Raw genomic sequence first — 15,489 nt, forward strand, 5'->3', positions numbered from 1 at the left:
TGAAGTCCAAAACACCTGGTAGGCCCAGGTTTGCCCATGCCTGTTCTAAATGTTTCTTACCTGCTCCCTGCCTCTAGAAGGTGACTAGAATTAATATCATACAAAAGCTAACTGGCACAACCTGGAGATCACAACCAGACACAGTGAAGACATCTGCCCTTGCGCTTTGCTACTCTGCTGCTGAATACGCATGTCCAGTGTGGAATACATCTCACCATGTTAAAACAGTGGATGTGGCTCTTAATGAGACATGCCACATTATCACAGGATGTCTACGCCCTACACCTCTAGAGAAATTATACTGTTTAGCCGGTATTGCACCACCTGACATCCACTGGGAAGTAGCAGCCAACAATGAAAGGATCAAGGCAGTGACATCTCTGACCCATCCCCTGTTCAGATATCCGCCAGCACGCCAACGCCTTAAATCAAGAAATTGTTTTCTAAGATCTATAGAGATACTCACAGGAAGTACCTCAGCAAGCGAGAGTCCAAAAGTGGCAGACTAAAATCCAGAACTTCAAGCCATGGCTGATACCGAATGAGAGACTCTCTTCTGGGCACACAGAAGACTGGGCGACTTGAAAGGCGCTTAACAGACTGTGCTCTGGGACCACAAGATGCAGAGCCAATCTTAAATGGGGCCACAAAGTGGAGTCCATGATATGTGAGTGTGTAGAAGAGCAAACCATAGACCACCTATTACAATGCAACCGGAGCCCTTCCACATGCACAATGAAGGAGGACCTTCTTATAGCAACACCAGAGGCACTTCAAGTGGCCAGCTACTGGTCAAAGGACATTTAGTATAATGCCAAGGTTTTTAAACTTTGTTTATGTTTTTAAATACATTACAACTGTACCCTCAGTTCACTTCTGACACGATAAATAAAGCTAGAAATTGCTTATATGATATAGCAGTAAATGACATAGCAGTAAAACATTAAAACAATTGATTGCATAGTCTGGGGGAAAAGCTACAAATCCAGCCATCCTCAATGACACTTATTTTCACTACGAGGCACCAGCCCATAATTATACTGTGCTGGAAAATAATAAGGTGATTCCTGTCATAAATCACTGGAATAATGGTAAGTGGGATGATGATTCGCCTTCTAAGAGGACTGAATTCCACTTTGATACACTGCGTAGTGTAAAGTTTGGATACATTATGTCTACTGTGTAAACACTAGAGAAGTTTGCATTACCAATAAAGCTACGGAATGAGTCGGTGTTTCTGCTTTCACTTTCTATTGTAGTCTTAAGATCAGGTAATACACCATGGTTTAATGTTACTGTTTTGTTGCTCTTGATAATTTGTCAAGCCGATCTTAGGGTAGAGCTGATCATTACACAAAGCATGAGGTATCTACCTCGGCCAGCAGATGCTGGGGATACCTTTGTTATCCCTCGAGCCTGGTGCTTCCCACTGCTATGGAAGAAATTGTCCCATTGCCAGGATGGGCAAAATATTTGATTGCCAAGTTAGCTGTGTTTTTTTAGTGTTTCACATTATGGCAAAAGTACTCAATTACTTTCTTAGTTACATGGCATACTTGCAAAGGAAAAATAGTACCGTACATTCAACCTTGAGGGTTTTTTTTTTATCATCCCTTGCATTTATAACCTTGGTCAATGACATGTCTCAAGCCAATGGTTAATATTTCCAAGAAACAAGTACCTTGCCTTATCTATACTTGTGTGTGACATAATCTCTGATATGAGACAACCTTTTGACATGCCTCTTAACATTCCTGCCACTGCAAACAGATCTGAGTACTTGGATTGTATTTCTATTGCATCTATGCAAAGATTCTGCATGCCTCATTTCTGCATTGGTGGCTTTGACATTATTGTGCATTTTCTACAAAATACCTGTACAAATTAGTTACAAACACAAGTAAATATTTTCTTCTTATCAGCTCTTCAAACAGTTTAGCCATAAAACAATATCCGGTGACTCGATTTCCTCACCTCAATGTGCACAAACTGGTTTTATAGCACTAGTGGAACCTATCAAGTATTGCAATTCCCGTTAGTAAAATATTTATACGATCATACCAACAGAAGAGAAGTGGGTGTTCCCTATTTTATTGAAGCTGAGCTCAGCCTATGCTTTGTTTATTCACTCAAGCAATGCATCAAAAACTGGTAAGGGAAAAAGAAGGGCAACAACACCTACAGTAGCATGGCTGTCACTTTTAGTAAGTGGAGTTTGAAGTGCCATATAATTGTGAATGGACGTTTAAGGCAACAGTGATTTATCCTTGAATTTTGGTTAGAATGTTATATCTAAATATATCAGTAGAATGTTATATCAGACCCCTCAACCTCTGAGGATGCCTTCCATAGACGTGGGCGAAATGTCAGGAGAAAATGCTTCTGGAACATGGCCATACAGCCTGGAAAACTCACAACAACCCACTGTTATATCTGAATGTTTGCTACTGTATTTCAAAAATTAAGGCAAGCACAATTTCTCTGAGCTATATTTATTGCAGCATTATACTCCCTTTTCTATCTAATCTGTTGTCTGATCTCAGTATTCTGCGTTGATGGACAAAAGAGTACACTCTGCACCTGCTGCTTCCCCTGTTGTTCGTAAGGCAAAATAAATTCACAACCCACTGTTCTGTAGTTATGTCACATCTGACAATGGGAAGATCAGAGTTGTAAACTTGATAATACACAGATGTCAATGTATTGTAAGTTCTGTTGAGCTGATCAACTTTGTTCTGTTCATGGGACAATCTACTGAATAAAAATGTTGCTGATCATCCATAGACATGAGATTTAAAATCATCTCCTAAATCCCTACAGCATTTCCTTGTGGCATAATCCCTGGTGTGCTTGTTTGTTTTTATATTTTAATAATTTTGAAAATCCAAGCCTCAACACAGTATCCGCCTGGCAAATTTCCTTCTCAGAAGACTGGGGAACCTCTGTCTCTCTGATGTCTGATATTCCTAATAACAGATACATTTCAGAGGTGAGCTCATATAACCCCTTTTTGCATAATACAGGGATATTCTTAAATTATATAATGGTAGAGAATGTAGAAATCTCTAACATCTATTGTTGGCAGGATCTCTGTTTGCAAATACTGCAGAACACATCAATATGCAAGATGAATCACCCTTCATATTGTTTGATGCTGACATCATGCTATCGATGCACAGACCTTCAGCTTTTATTTATTGGAGTACAGCCAACCTGGCTGGCTCAAGAACTACAATTTTATTGGTCTGGGGCATGTGCCAGTGGAGCACTTTAAGTATTAGAACGTTAGATTTGTAGCCTTCAAAAATTCAGCAGAAACCTTTGAAAAATGACATTTTTCAAGGACCCTGCATGAAATGTAGTACCCCCCCCTCCCAAGTCTAAAGTGCTGGATATTTTTAATTCAGTGGTTTTAACCTAACTTCTAAAAAATTCTAGCTCATCAGTTTTTTAAAAAATTGACTTAAGAGGCACTTCACAAGAGTGGATTTTAAATCTGGGTCTAATTTAATATGTTACTATATATATATATATATATATATATATATATATATATATATATATATATATATATATCATTAATGTGACACTTTTGTATAATTATTATTACATCTCTGTTTATTGATATTGAATGAAACAGAACAGCTATAAAGTTGGAAAACAGATTCTGCACTGCTATGTAGAGACCTATTTCATGATGGCTTCTGTTTGTCATTCAATCCAGCTTTAACTTTGTTTTAAATATTGTCAGAAGACAGACATTGGACTACTCTACAAAAAAAGGAATATCCTGACATTAGAGGGGGCGGACCTGAGAAGAGGCTGGCACGCGTACACATGATACGGTACGATACAAGGAGAGATTTTATAGGAATACACCACTTTGGGTTTCACCACTAGAAGCTTTCCAAAGGAGGGAATTAGGATGGCAAACATGGCCGACTTACAGAGATATGTTAAAGAAAAACAGAAGAAATACAGAACTCAAAGAGGAAAAAGAAATTAAACAAAAATTTAACAACTTCTCATGGCTCCACTACATACAAACCAAAGAATTTTACAAAATAGACAAAGAGAAAGGCTTCCCAGAAAAAGATTCCTTTTGGGACAATATAATGAAATCTGAAAATAAAATAATTACCAAAATATACAAAGGATTATTAGAATGGACTACAGAAACAGAGCATGATCAAATGGGCAGCTAATATTGGACACCCAATAAAATTAGAAAAATGGGAAAAGATTTGGAATCAGAGAATCAAATACACATATGCATTCGACTTCAGAGATAATTAGCATAAAATGATATATAGATGACATATTACATCACAAAAAAATTCAAAATTTTACAAAAATGCCTCCAACAAATGTTGGGAATGTGAACAACAGGTAGGTACTTTTTTCATACATGGTGGACCTGCCCAAAAGCTATAAAATTTTGGAAAGATATACACAGAGAAATACAAAAAATATTAAAGACTAACATTAAAAAGGAGCCAGAATATTTCTTTCTAGGAATGTTGGATCTGGATAAAGACAAAGACAAAGAGATTCTATTTAACCACCTGGCGATAGCAGCTAAAATAACATATGCGAAGAAGTGGAGGTCAAAAGAAATACCAAAAACAGAAGAATGGCAAAATAAAGTCTTAGAAATAATGAATATGGATAAATTAACTTACTGGCTGTCTCCGAACCAAGGTCTACCGAAAAAACAAACAAACTGGAACATGGTAAAAGAATATTTTAATCAACTCAAAATAGAACTTATAATTTGAAATGATAAGAACAACAAGAAAACATTAGAGACAAAGGGGAAGAAGACGGTTTAGACTATAAAATACTAAAATACAGAAAGTCACAATACAAACACCAAGGAATAGATGGAAGTCAACCCTTCCCACACACTTTTTTCTCTTTCATTGTTTTTCTCCATTTTTCTTTCTCTTCACCCTTATTCTCCCACTTTCCATGTATTTTTTTTACTTTTTTAAAATTTACTATTAATAAAATTTACCAAAAAAAAAAGAGAAGAAGACAGACAGACATTAGCATATGTTCCCTTTAAAGATTTGTTTTTGTTTTTTTTTTTTACTCCATGTTCTGTTCAAAGCTGATAAATTAACACAGATCACCTTTTGGGCTTATTAGGTGGGGGAAGGGGAAGTCTATGCTGTCAAAAAGTGGGTCTTAAACTAGATCCTATTATAACATTAGCAATAATGCAGGCACTGATTTGCTGCTCAGCATAGAGAAAAATCTTTGCTGTCAAACTTGTTAAATATTTTCTTTTATCAAATGGAATTAGTTTCCATCAATACATATTATACATGTATGAATCAGCCTTTACATTTCAGAATTAGTATTATCAGATGAACTATTTAAATTTAGAATCTATTCTCACATCACCCATTAATCTGACTTACTTCATTTTATATATAAGAGTTCACAGAATTGCACTCAAGGACTTTTGGATTTCCAACTAAACTTAAACAAAACTTTTCCTCATTTTATTTGCATTTGTGCCCATTCTTCATGCAGTGACTTTTTAAAATTGCTGTAAATCCCCCTCTCTTTCAAAGGTATTTTCCTAGCATTACTATGTGGGACATCCCTATTAAAGATCAGGGTCATACATCTAATTATACACACACACACACACACACACACACACACACACACACAAATATATATATATATAGAGAGAGAGAGCGAGCATTCCATGTATTACCCTTTTCTTTTATATATCAATCATTTGAAATGTGCTATAAAATCCCAAATTATCTAAAGGGGGTTTCATTTATTCATTTAATTGTAAATGTATTTCCCCTCCATAGGTTCAGGTTTTATAAAGCAAAAATATAACATTTTCAACTGACAGCTAACAAAAGTAAACTGTTTTTGTTTCTGGCTAAATAAGCACCTACAATTCTATACAAATTTTCTGTCAAAACTGCAATTGAAATTCTCTTCTCTTCAAAAGTACAATCAGACTTCTTTATGCGTAACTATGTACATGATTGCTCAGCTATTGTGCTGAATAATAGAAATTCAGATCAAAACATTTCAGTGAAGATTATAACACGACGAAAGAAAACTGGCATCACAGCTAGACCTTTGGTGATCCCTATCTGTTTCTGTGCCAGCACTATGCAACATCAGTGGGCAGGATTCTTGTCCTCTTCTCCTTGCTATTCCCAAGGTGGTTGCCTTGCTTTTAATTTAGATACAGTACATTATTGTGGTTTTTTGTTTGTTTTTATTGTTGAAATTGTGCAATTGCTCAAAAAATAAAATTAGATGAACGTGAGGTATGCTGGAAGGCAAGGTTTTAAGGGTGTGCAGAAGTGTGATTTCAGGAGTACAGATTGGTAAACCAGCATAAGCGTGCTATTGAAGAGAGGTGGAATATCAAAGGTGCTCAATGAGGTATGTATCCATTATAAATATGACTGTTGCAAAATAGCGAGCTAGTGTGGTAAAGTCCCGAGTCTCAGTGTAGTAAATTCACCTGTCTGGTTCCTTCGCATCGGTTTTTACTACTTGAACAATATAAACTGAGGACTCCAGCTTGTGTACCTGTAATCTATGTCTACATCTGTACCTCCAGTATACCATGTAACCCCAGATGACTAAAATGTTCAAAAGAATTTGAGAGACAAACTCACCAGTGAAAATCTGCTTATGAAAGTGGTGACAAGGCATGCCAGTTCTTAAATATGGAAAACTTCCTTATTCAAATGGTTAGCAGTAAATTTATTTCTCCCAATCTTTGTTTTTCAAATTAAACATGCCAATCTCTTTCAGTCCCCCTTCCCTCTGTTTGAACTTACAATTTCTGCACCTTCTGTTGCTTTTCACTGACATTTCCATTGTTTGCATTCATTTTAAAAATACGGTGATTGAAACTGATTAATTTTTTCTCCAGTAAGGAGTAACTTTATCTTTCACCTCTCCAGTATACATTTATTTTGATGCAGTCCAAAATGGCATAAAAGTGCTGTTAAGTTAACTATACTCCACAAATTGCTTTTAGAAATGGTAAAACTTAAGTCTGACCTGTCTTGTTTGTTTGTTGATAAAGGGTATACTCTTATACTTATGACGTGAACAAATTCCTGTTTAAAGTATACCTAATTTAGTTTAATTCTAAGTTATTATAATGTTAATAGGAAGTCTAGGATATTATATTGAACAGATAGTTATACCTTGAGATGTTCTCATCCGTCAGCTCAATGGCTGGCTCTAGGCATCCCATTTGCACCAGCTGAAAGCCACCCTTCCCCTCACCCCTCGTCCTAAAAGCCTTGAAAAAAGGCTGTTGAAAAGAAAGGCCAGTACCTAAGGATTTCTTTGGCAATGAATAAGAGGCCTTCTGTTCAACTCAGAAGTTTTTAACAAGCTTAAAGGGGGTGGAATTATTAAATAGCTTTTGTAGCACAGACTGGCAGAGGATAATGGAGAATGCATGAAAATGTCAGCATGTTGTGGGTTTTGAGAGTAAAACAAGGAAACCTCGTGGAAGAATGTGATAGCCAAAATGCATTTTAAAAATGAGGTATGTGAGGAAAGGAATGATAAATAGGCAAGAGAGAATAAGTGAACAAAACACAAAAACGAGATGAAATAAAAGTGTTTCATTTATTCACTTGGGAACACTGAGGAGGGTTCAATGACATTAGTGCCTATTAATTCCATCACAACACATACATTTGTTCATTTTAACAGCATTACCCTACAGTACACTCAAGTGATATTAGATTACTAATACGAGCAAATCTAAACTCTTGGTGAGAAAAGAATCTCCAGTAAACCAGTTGTGATCTATCCAGTTATTACATATCCAGTTATTACTATCTTTTCACTCCCCTCACTAATTACATATGCTTTGACTTATGAATTCCAGAACAAACTATCCATTCCCTTATTGCCATATGCACCCACTAAGCAATTGTGTTCCATTTAAGATGGAAAGCTGATTACAATCTGTATCACGAAGTGCAGGATGATGACTTCATTTGCCTGGTATAAATAAGTCATCATGCTTCGAATGGGTGAGTATAAAGATCCCAATCTATCTCCAATGTACAGGCTAAACAGTTTACACAAACATGATTAAAGCACTTAGAATTCTAGCTCTCACCAAAGTTTGTCCTCCTTAGGTTCAGCTTCATGCTTTCTTTTTCTTATCTCCTTTACTAACTTCTGGCTGAGGGATCTCAAACCCTTCCTCAGGTATGAACACGCTGACAGTGAAATCACTTGTCTCTGTACCATACTGATTTTTCACTACCAGGCTGTATCTTCCTGAATCCACCGTATTGACACAAGTGATGGTGAAACAGGCTACTTTTCCTGATTCAAATTTCAGGATGATATGGTCATCTCCAGTTAGGTGCTTTTCGTTCTTCAGCCATGAAACCTCTGGCACTGGATTTCCCCAGACAAGGCAAGTCAGATTAAGTGCCTGCAGAAAACACAGAAAGAATTCATAAATAGAAACTATGACTAAATCCCTGACACACCTAAGCTAATGGAATATATTGTTTTCACTATTCTTCTATAATAGTGATATAATTCTTCACTAAGTTTCAAAAGTAACAATAAATAATTCAAGTAATTTTCTTCCCACTGCAAGAAAGTATTCGAAAACGTTTGCAATTTGGGACTTATTTTGAGCAAAATTTACGTATGGCTGTTTTGAATTCAGAAATATTAATTTGCGCACAGAATGAATGTATTTTTAACTGCATCCCCCTCCACTAGACCTAGAATAGTGCTGTATATTGGAATGTTCCCCAACCCCATTATTCTGTCCTCTTAAATTATGCAAACTATGCAAAAAAAATCCAGCTGACAAAGCCTGGCATTCAAACTTCAATTGTATTAACACTGTCATCTGATTTTTCATTTCTTTTAGATGAACAACTTCTAAAACAACACACTTAAAACACCTCTAAGAAACACATTTGTCCAGCTACTAGTTCACAATAAGACCTATGAGATATGAATGTGTCCTGTGCCCTGTCTTTTGCTTTATCTGATGCCATAAACAAGAAGAGGGGTCGGACAAGGCAAAGTACAACAGATAATTTCTGGTAGTTTTCCATAAATAGATATTTTCAAGATAATGAAAGGCAGGAAAAATACTGAAAGATTAAGGCAAGACAAATAAGAATCCTCAATTCTTGAAGAAAGGGAAGTAAGACTAGATGGGGCTTGTTTTATCTCTCTGAAGAACAAGAATGACAAGAGAAATGGAATTCAACAGAAGACAAGTTACTCCTCAGCCACAAAGATTTAGAATCTGCATCTTTCTTAGCAAATAGTACTTTAGAGGAATAGGTCTGCATGCCAGACAAGAACCTGTGCGCCAACATAGTTAAGATGGTGGGATAGTTCAGATAAACCCTGGAGACAGTCGTTCTTCATAATCTTACCTCCCTTACAGCTCATGCTCTAGGAGGCTTTCTTGTTTATATAATAATTTGTTAATGTTCCCATTAAATCTGAAACTATCTGATCATGGGTCCATATCCTAGTTAGTAAACTGTTATTTAATCCATAGTAGTTCAATTTGTAAATACGTAACAGGAAACTAATTTAAACTAACAAGGACAGAAAGACTTCAGTCTTTCTGAAGAAAATAATAAAGGGTGAGCGGGAATGTGTTGTGTCTGGGCATGGCCCCATGTAAGCCGCCCCGAGTCCCTCCGGGGAGATGGGGCGGGATATAAGAATAAAATTATTATTATTATTATTATTATTATTATTATTATTATTATTATTATTATTATTATTATTAATGTGTTATGGTAGAATATTCCAAGATTTATTAAGCTTTGATTATTATGTCTGAATCTGCTTTGTATATTGAAAGGGTGGATGAAACTATGGTTGGTCCAGTCTGTCTCCAGTGGTGGTCAGGCAAATGCCACCTGCAAATTTATAAGTAGATCAGTAAGATGATAGACATCTCAACTCAACTTTGTTGAGATTTTACAGATCCTGCATCTTCATCCCAGATTCATTCCGCTGTCATTATAAAATCAGGCAACAAGGATGGCTGCTTTTCCTCATTGAGACAGAATTATGTTGTTGTGTTACATGTAACTATCACACATTTTCAAGATCATGTGGTGGTTGCAAGAGAAACTGGGAAACATTCCTACTTCTCCATGACTTACCATCTTCATGATGTCAGCACTTGGGGCCTGTTTCCTCCTGATGTTGACGCACACTGTTAGTGTTGCTAATGCACTAAAATGGTTCCAGCCATTCTCACCACTTGGCCTCAAGCTACAGGATGTCTGTTCAGTGACAAACCACTGATAATACCAGAGTGCTACTGTTTTTGCAATGATACAAAGATGTGTGTGGACTCTAATTGGTTAAAAGGGAGGAACATACAGCCATAGCTTTGGGGATGGGGGGGCTTCACTAATTTTCTTCTTTAAAGAAGCAATGGGTAATATGACCAACTTTCTTCCTGCTATGAGAAAGTCTTCAAAAACCAGTTTTCGAAGGATATTCAATTCGGGACATACTACACAAAATTCTGTTTCACTACAAATCAACCACATGTGCATTTTGTGTAGAATATCTCTTCGATTACAGCATTTTCTGTGTAGGAAACGGCTTTAATATGCATAGAAACTAATATGAAAACCAGAGGCTGGGTATATACTGTTGATGTGATGCAGTATGAAGCTATTCTAATAACTCCCAAGACTCCATAGCATTGAACCATGGCAGTTAAAGTGCTGTCAAAAGGCATTAATTCAATAGTGTAACTCAGGCATGGGCAAACTTGGGCCCTCCAGGTATTTTTGGACTTTAACTTCCACAATTCCTAACAGTCGGTAGGCTGTTAGGAATTGTGGGAGTCGAAGTCTAAAACACCTGTAGTGCCGAAGTTTGCCCATGCCTGGTGTAGATGAACCCCAAGTGAAGGGGTAGATACATTTTTTGGCACACAGCTATGTAGTAGGGCCTGCAGAAGAGGAAGGTGTGCAGTCCCACAACATAGTATTTAAAGCATTAGTAAACAATAAAGAAAAATATGGATAGGAATAAGGGTCATTGGCGTATTTAGGATCACAGAAACATAATGTTGGAAGTGACCACAAGGGCCATCAGGTACTACCTGTTGTCATATCTCTAGCCTGTTCCAGAATTGAAGTACTCATCAGGAACCTCAGGAAACAGACCCTGATGAGTTTCCAGTGCCCAACAAAAGTTCAGTGGCTTGTCAACCTGGGAGTTTCCAAAGCCATTTTCCATTGCAAAAGACCCATTTAGATAAAAGAAAATAATATACGGATATAAACAACCAGCTAGGTCAAGACTAAAGCAGTGCAAATTCCAAGGGTGCAGTTTAAACAAATATTTGTGTAACATGGCTACTTTTATTTTGAAGAAAGAGCATCTATAGAATGCTTTTCCAGATTAAAACCCCATATCAGTGTCCTGTTGAAAGTCATTTCCTCCTGGCTCTATTTATTCCGGGAAAGCTTGTTAATATGTATGGCAGGCATGTCAAACTGAAAAATTCTGTGAAATAATCATTCTGCAAAAAAAAACAAAAAAAAAACCAGACTTTTGTCTTTGGGACACAACCTATCATGGGAAAAACTGTCTCTGACATGATGTCCCAATAAACAAAAATGCTTTACAAACTGGCAATAAAATCATTGAAATGATACGCTAAATATATAGACTAAATATTATTTTAACATATGTATTGTTAAATTACGTGTCAGTGACTATTAATGTTCGTAAAAATGTTTTATAGCAGGGGTGTCAAACTTATTTTCATCATTCTTATGGTGGCCTTCAAAGAGTCATTGACTCCATGGACAGAGAATTAATGAAACAGTGGGCCATCTATAACTTTTTTTACATCGTGATCAGTGCTCTTTAGATTTTACTCAGTTCGGGTCTCTGGATATTATTGAATGACAACTGCCTTCACTTCTGATTATCCGCCATGTAGACTGGGGATAATAGGCATTTGAACTCAACAGCAATTGAGGCTCTGAAGTTGGGGAATAGTTAAAGGGAATTTTAAAGTCAGACATCATATCCACAAGACTTGCATTGAAATTCAAACCCCACTATCCTGACTAAAGAGAACAAACTGCAGTCTTCCAGATGTTATTGTATCAAAACTCCCATCAATTCTAGTCATGATGTCTAATGTTGAAGAATACAGGAGTTGTAGTCCAGCACCTGGAGGGCCACATAAAATGAAATGGAGGCCTTGATTTGGCCCACGTACCTTGTGTTTGACATCTGTGCTTTATAGCATACTTGAAATTAGGAAAATGCAGCATTTTAGTCTGTTTTTACCTCTCCCGGTGGTGCAGTGGATTAAACCCTTGTGCAGGCAGGACTGATGACTTGAGGTTTGGGTTGTTGACTTGAAGGTTGCCGGTTCAAATCCAACCCAGGGAGAGCGCGGATGAGCTCCCTCTATTAGCTCCAGCTCCATGCGAGGACATGAGAGAAGCCTCCCACAAGGATGGTAAAAACATCAAAACATCTGGGCATCTCCTGGGCAACGTCCTTGCAGACGGCCAATTCTCTCACATCAGAAGCGACTTGCAGTTTCTCAAGTCGCTCCTGACACACAAAAAACCTCCCCCTCCTCCACTGGCCAGGAAAATGTGTTTTCAATTTTCTAATGGCACAAAACTCACTGTGTATAGTTTTAAATGCCAGGAGCAAGGCTTTACTTAATTATTATTATCCAGTCATGATGTTCCAAGCACCTTGTTTCATTATGTAAGTGCCAACATAATGGAAACAAAGGAAAGTCACAGAACTGTATACGCTCAGAGATGGAAGGAACCAGTTATCCCAACACAAGAACATTGATGGAGTTCCGTGAACTAGCCAAGATAGACACATTGGTTTGCTGATTATGGAGAAATATTTGACTAACTTTAAGAAAGATTGGAAATCTATTCATTACCTTTTCACAACAACAATGGGAGCATTTAGCAACTGTTGGTTTCATGAATTAGTAAAGTGTTGCCTAAAGTAGTGGTGTGATTAAATTATCGCTTAAAGCGAATAGACTGTGGGTGTATCTATACTATAGAATTAATGTAGTTCAATACTACTTTAATTGCCATGGCTCCATGCTATGGAATCATGGCAGTTCCCACCAAACTACAAATCCCTAGATTCCATAGCACTGAGCCATGGCAGTTAATGGTGTCAAACTGTATCAGTTCTACAATGTAGATGCACCCTAAAAAGGGATAACCATCCGTAAGAGAGTAGGAGGTCTGGAATTCTTTGTCTGTGTATATTTCTTTGCTCTGTTTTTTCTGCTTTTCAATTACTCAATTGGTTTTAGTTTAATTGTAGTGGACAGTATGTAGTTGTGTAAGTTTGGTAGTTTTATAAGTCTAAAAAGTTCATTTATGTATTTTATTTTGCATTTAAATATATATATATTTTGAAAGATAGCAAAGTCAAGTACCATTGTGAAATTATACAATGCAGAAGGAATAAAGAGAAAGGCAGCTGCCTGTGACATATCTGTCAGGCTGTGCAGAATGAGAGCACTGCTTGTTCTGCTCCAGAGCCATTCTCAATGAAGTTGTGAAACTCTAGCTAGGTGTGATGCAGGAAGTCAGTTATCATGTCCATGGGCATTTGTTTCAATCTTAAAAGCAGCTGCGGATCAGAGGATCAGGAACAGATCAGACCTACAGTCCTAGGGAAGGGCTTTGAACTCCTCCCTCCACATGGATTTTTCTTGATGAAAATTCTCCTTGAAACTTCTAATAGTCATGCACGAAACAACTTGGTTTATAATGCATATGCGCAACATGACATTAATTCCAGCAATACCAATTGTTTTATACAAAGCCAAGACTATTATGAGAGGAATTCTAATTATACACTCAGCTCAGAGATGGAAGGAGCCAGTAATTCCTACAATAAAAGAATGGATGACGAAGGTATCTGTGAACTAGCTGAGATGGACAAACTGACTATACTGTTTAAGGAGAAATTTTTGACGAATTTCAAGAAGTATTTGGACTTGTTTATACCTTCTTCACAACATTCTTGGGACAAATGTCAATTGTAGGGTGTATTAATTATGGTAGATGAGTGTTACTAAAAGTAGAAGTGCGTTTATATACTCCTAAAGGGAGTAGAGCAATACAAGCAAGATACACATCAACAAAGAGTGCGAGATTCGTAGAAAGGTCTTTGAGTTTTTTTGTTAGCATGTATAATTTTGTATCTATGTTAATGCAGGCAAAAATGTTTTCAGTACGTTTGTTTTTGCTTTCGTTCTGAAGTAGAATGTAATAGGTAGGTTAAAATAATAATAATAATAATAATAATAATAATAATAATAATAATAATAATAATAATAATAAATCCATTACTAATCCCCATGGATGCTGGTTAACTGAGACTCTAGTGTATATATTGGAGGTAGTTGCTATGTCTTTTGAGGATCAGCTGATTCACAATAAATTACTCAGTTGGATACGTCTGCTAATGAAATCGCAGAGTTTTGTACCCATGCATTTTACTGTCCTTTTTATTATCAGTTAAATAGTATTTAGAAAGTACTAAACAATTTCTTGTTTTCTCTAAATTGTTCCAAAATGTGATGGACAATAAGAGGATAAACAGTTGCATATTTTTGGCAGAAAATCTAAATTAATTATTTAAATGCAGAATTTTGCATATGCCATGCTTATAATTTTTAATCTATTTTTGAGGGGGAATTAAATGAAACAGAAACACCACAATATCTGTTCCAATACATAGGTATTATTTAACAAGAGATTATCTGATATTGTAACACCATCTGGACCAAATTCTGGTGTCAATAGTTTTGGCATGTGTGTGAATAACAAGAAACCCTTTCTCTGCAATTATTTTAACTCCATTATGGTGTGAGACCTTTACCTTGTTCATTCTGGCATGCAATAATGTGGGACCTTAATTTTCAGTGGTTTACCATCCAAAAACCAAGATATATAGATTTGTGCTGACTTAGACTATAGTTTCACACCATGAACCAATGTTGTATTTCAGTATTCAATCCCAGTTGGACTGGCACTTTCTTTTCTTTCTCTTTCTGCAGAAAGGAAACTATAAACCACAAAAGAAAGTGGCACCACCATAAAACAGCAGCAGCAGCAACAACAATAACCTTGCTCCAGAAGCCATTTTCTAAGCATCTGGAGCTGACTTTTAGAACGCACAATGGTACCCAAGGTTGTGGGAGAGAAGGGATTGCCAATGCTTGGAAGTATGTTCAGCTTGGAAAAGATATAGGAAAATCTATATGTCTGTTTGATTGGTTGAGTAAAATGCAGATTAATGTAATCAAAGGTTTTGTGCAGTTATTGACAGCTTGTCCATGGAACTGACCTGTAAATGTTAAACCAAAGGTAAGTATAGTGGGGTTCAATGAATATCAGTGAGCTCAAACTCACTGAGCTCTGA

At 36.7% G+C, this 15,489-nt stretch overlaps 1 protein-coding gene across 4 annotated transcripts in view; it reads right to left on the reverse strand.

Moving 5' to 3' along the window:
- Positions 1 to 7,622: 7,622 nt before the first annotated feature.
- The window catches only part of myom1 (myomesin 1), an 88,002-nt gene continuing 80,135 nt past the window's right edge, over positions 7,623 to 15,489 (reverse strand). For all 4 annotated transcript variants that reach the window (XM_008108701.3, XM_008108700.3, XM_062980471.1 and 1 more), the window contains one exon: positions 7,623 to 8,467. In XM_008108701.3, coding sequence (XP_008106908.2) covers positions 8,171 to 8,467 — 297 coding nt within the window. In that variant the 3' untranslated portion in view covers positions 7,623 to 8,170. The remainder of the gene's footprint in view (positions 8,468 to 15,489) is intronic.

This window comes from Anolis carolinensis, chromosome 4 (assembly GCF_035594765.1).
Source record: "Anolis carolinensis isolate JA03-04 chromosome 4, rAnoCar3.1.pri, whole genome shotgun sequence".
Lineage (NCBI taxonomy): Eukaryota > Metazoa > Chordata > Lepidosauria > Squamata > Dactyloidae > Anolis > Anolis carolinensis.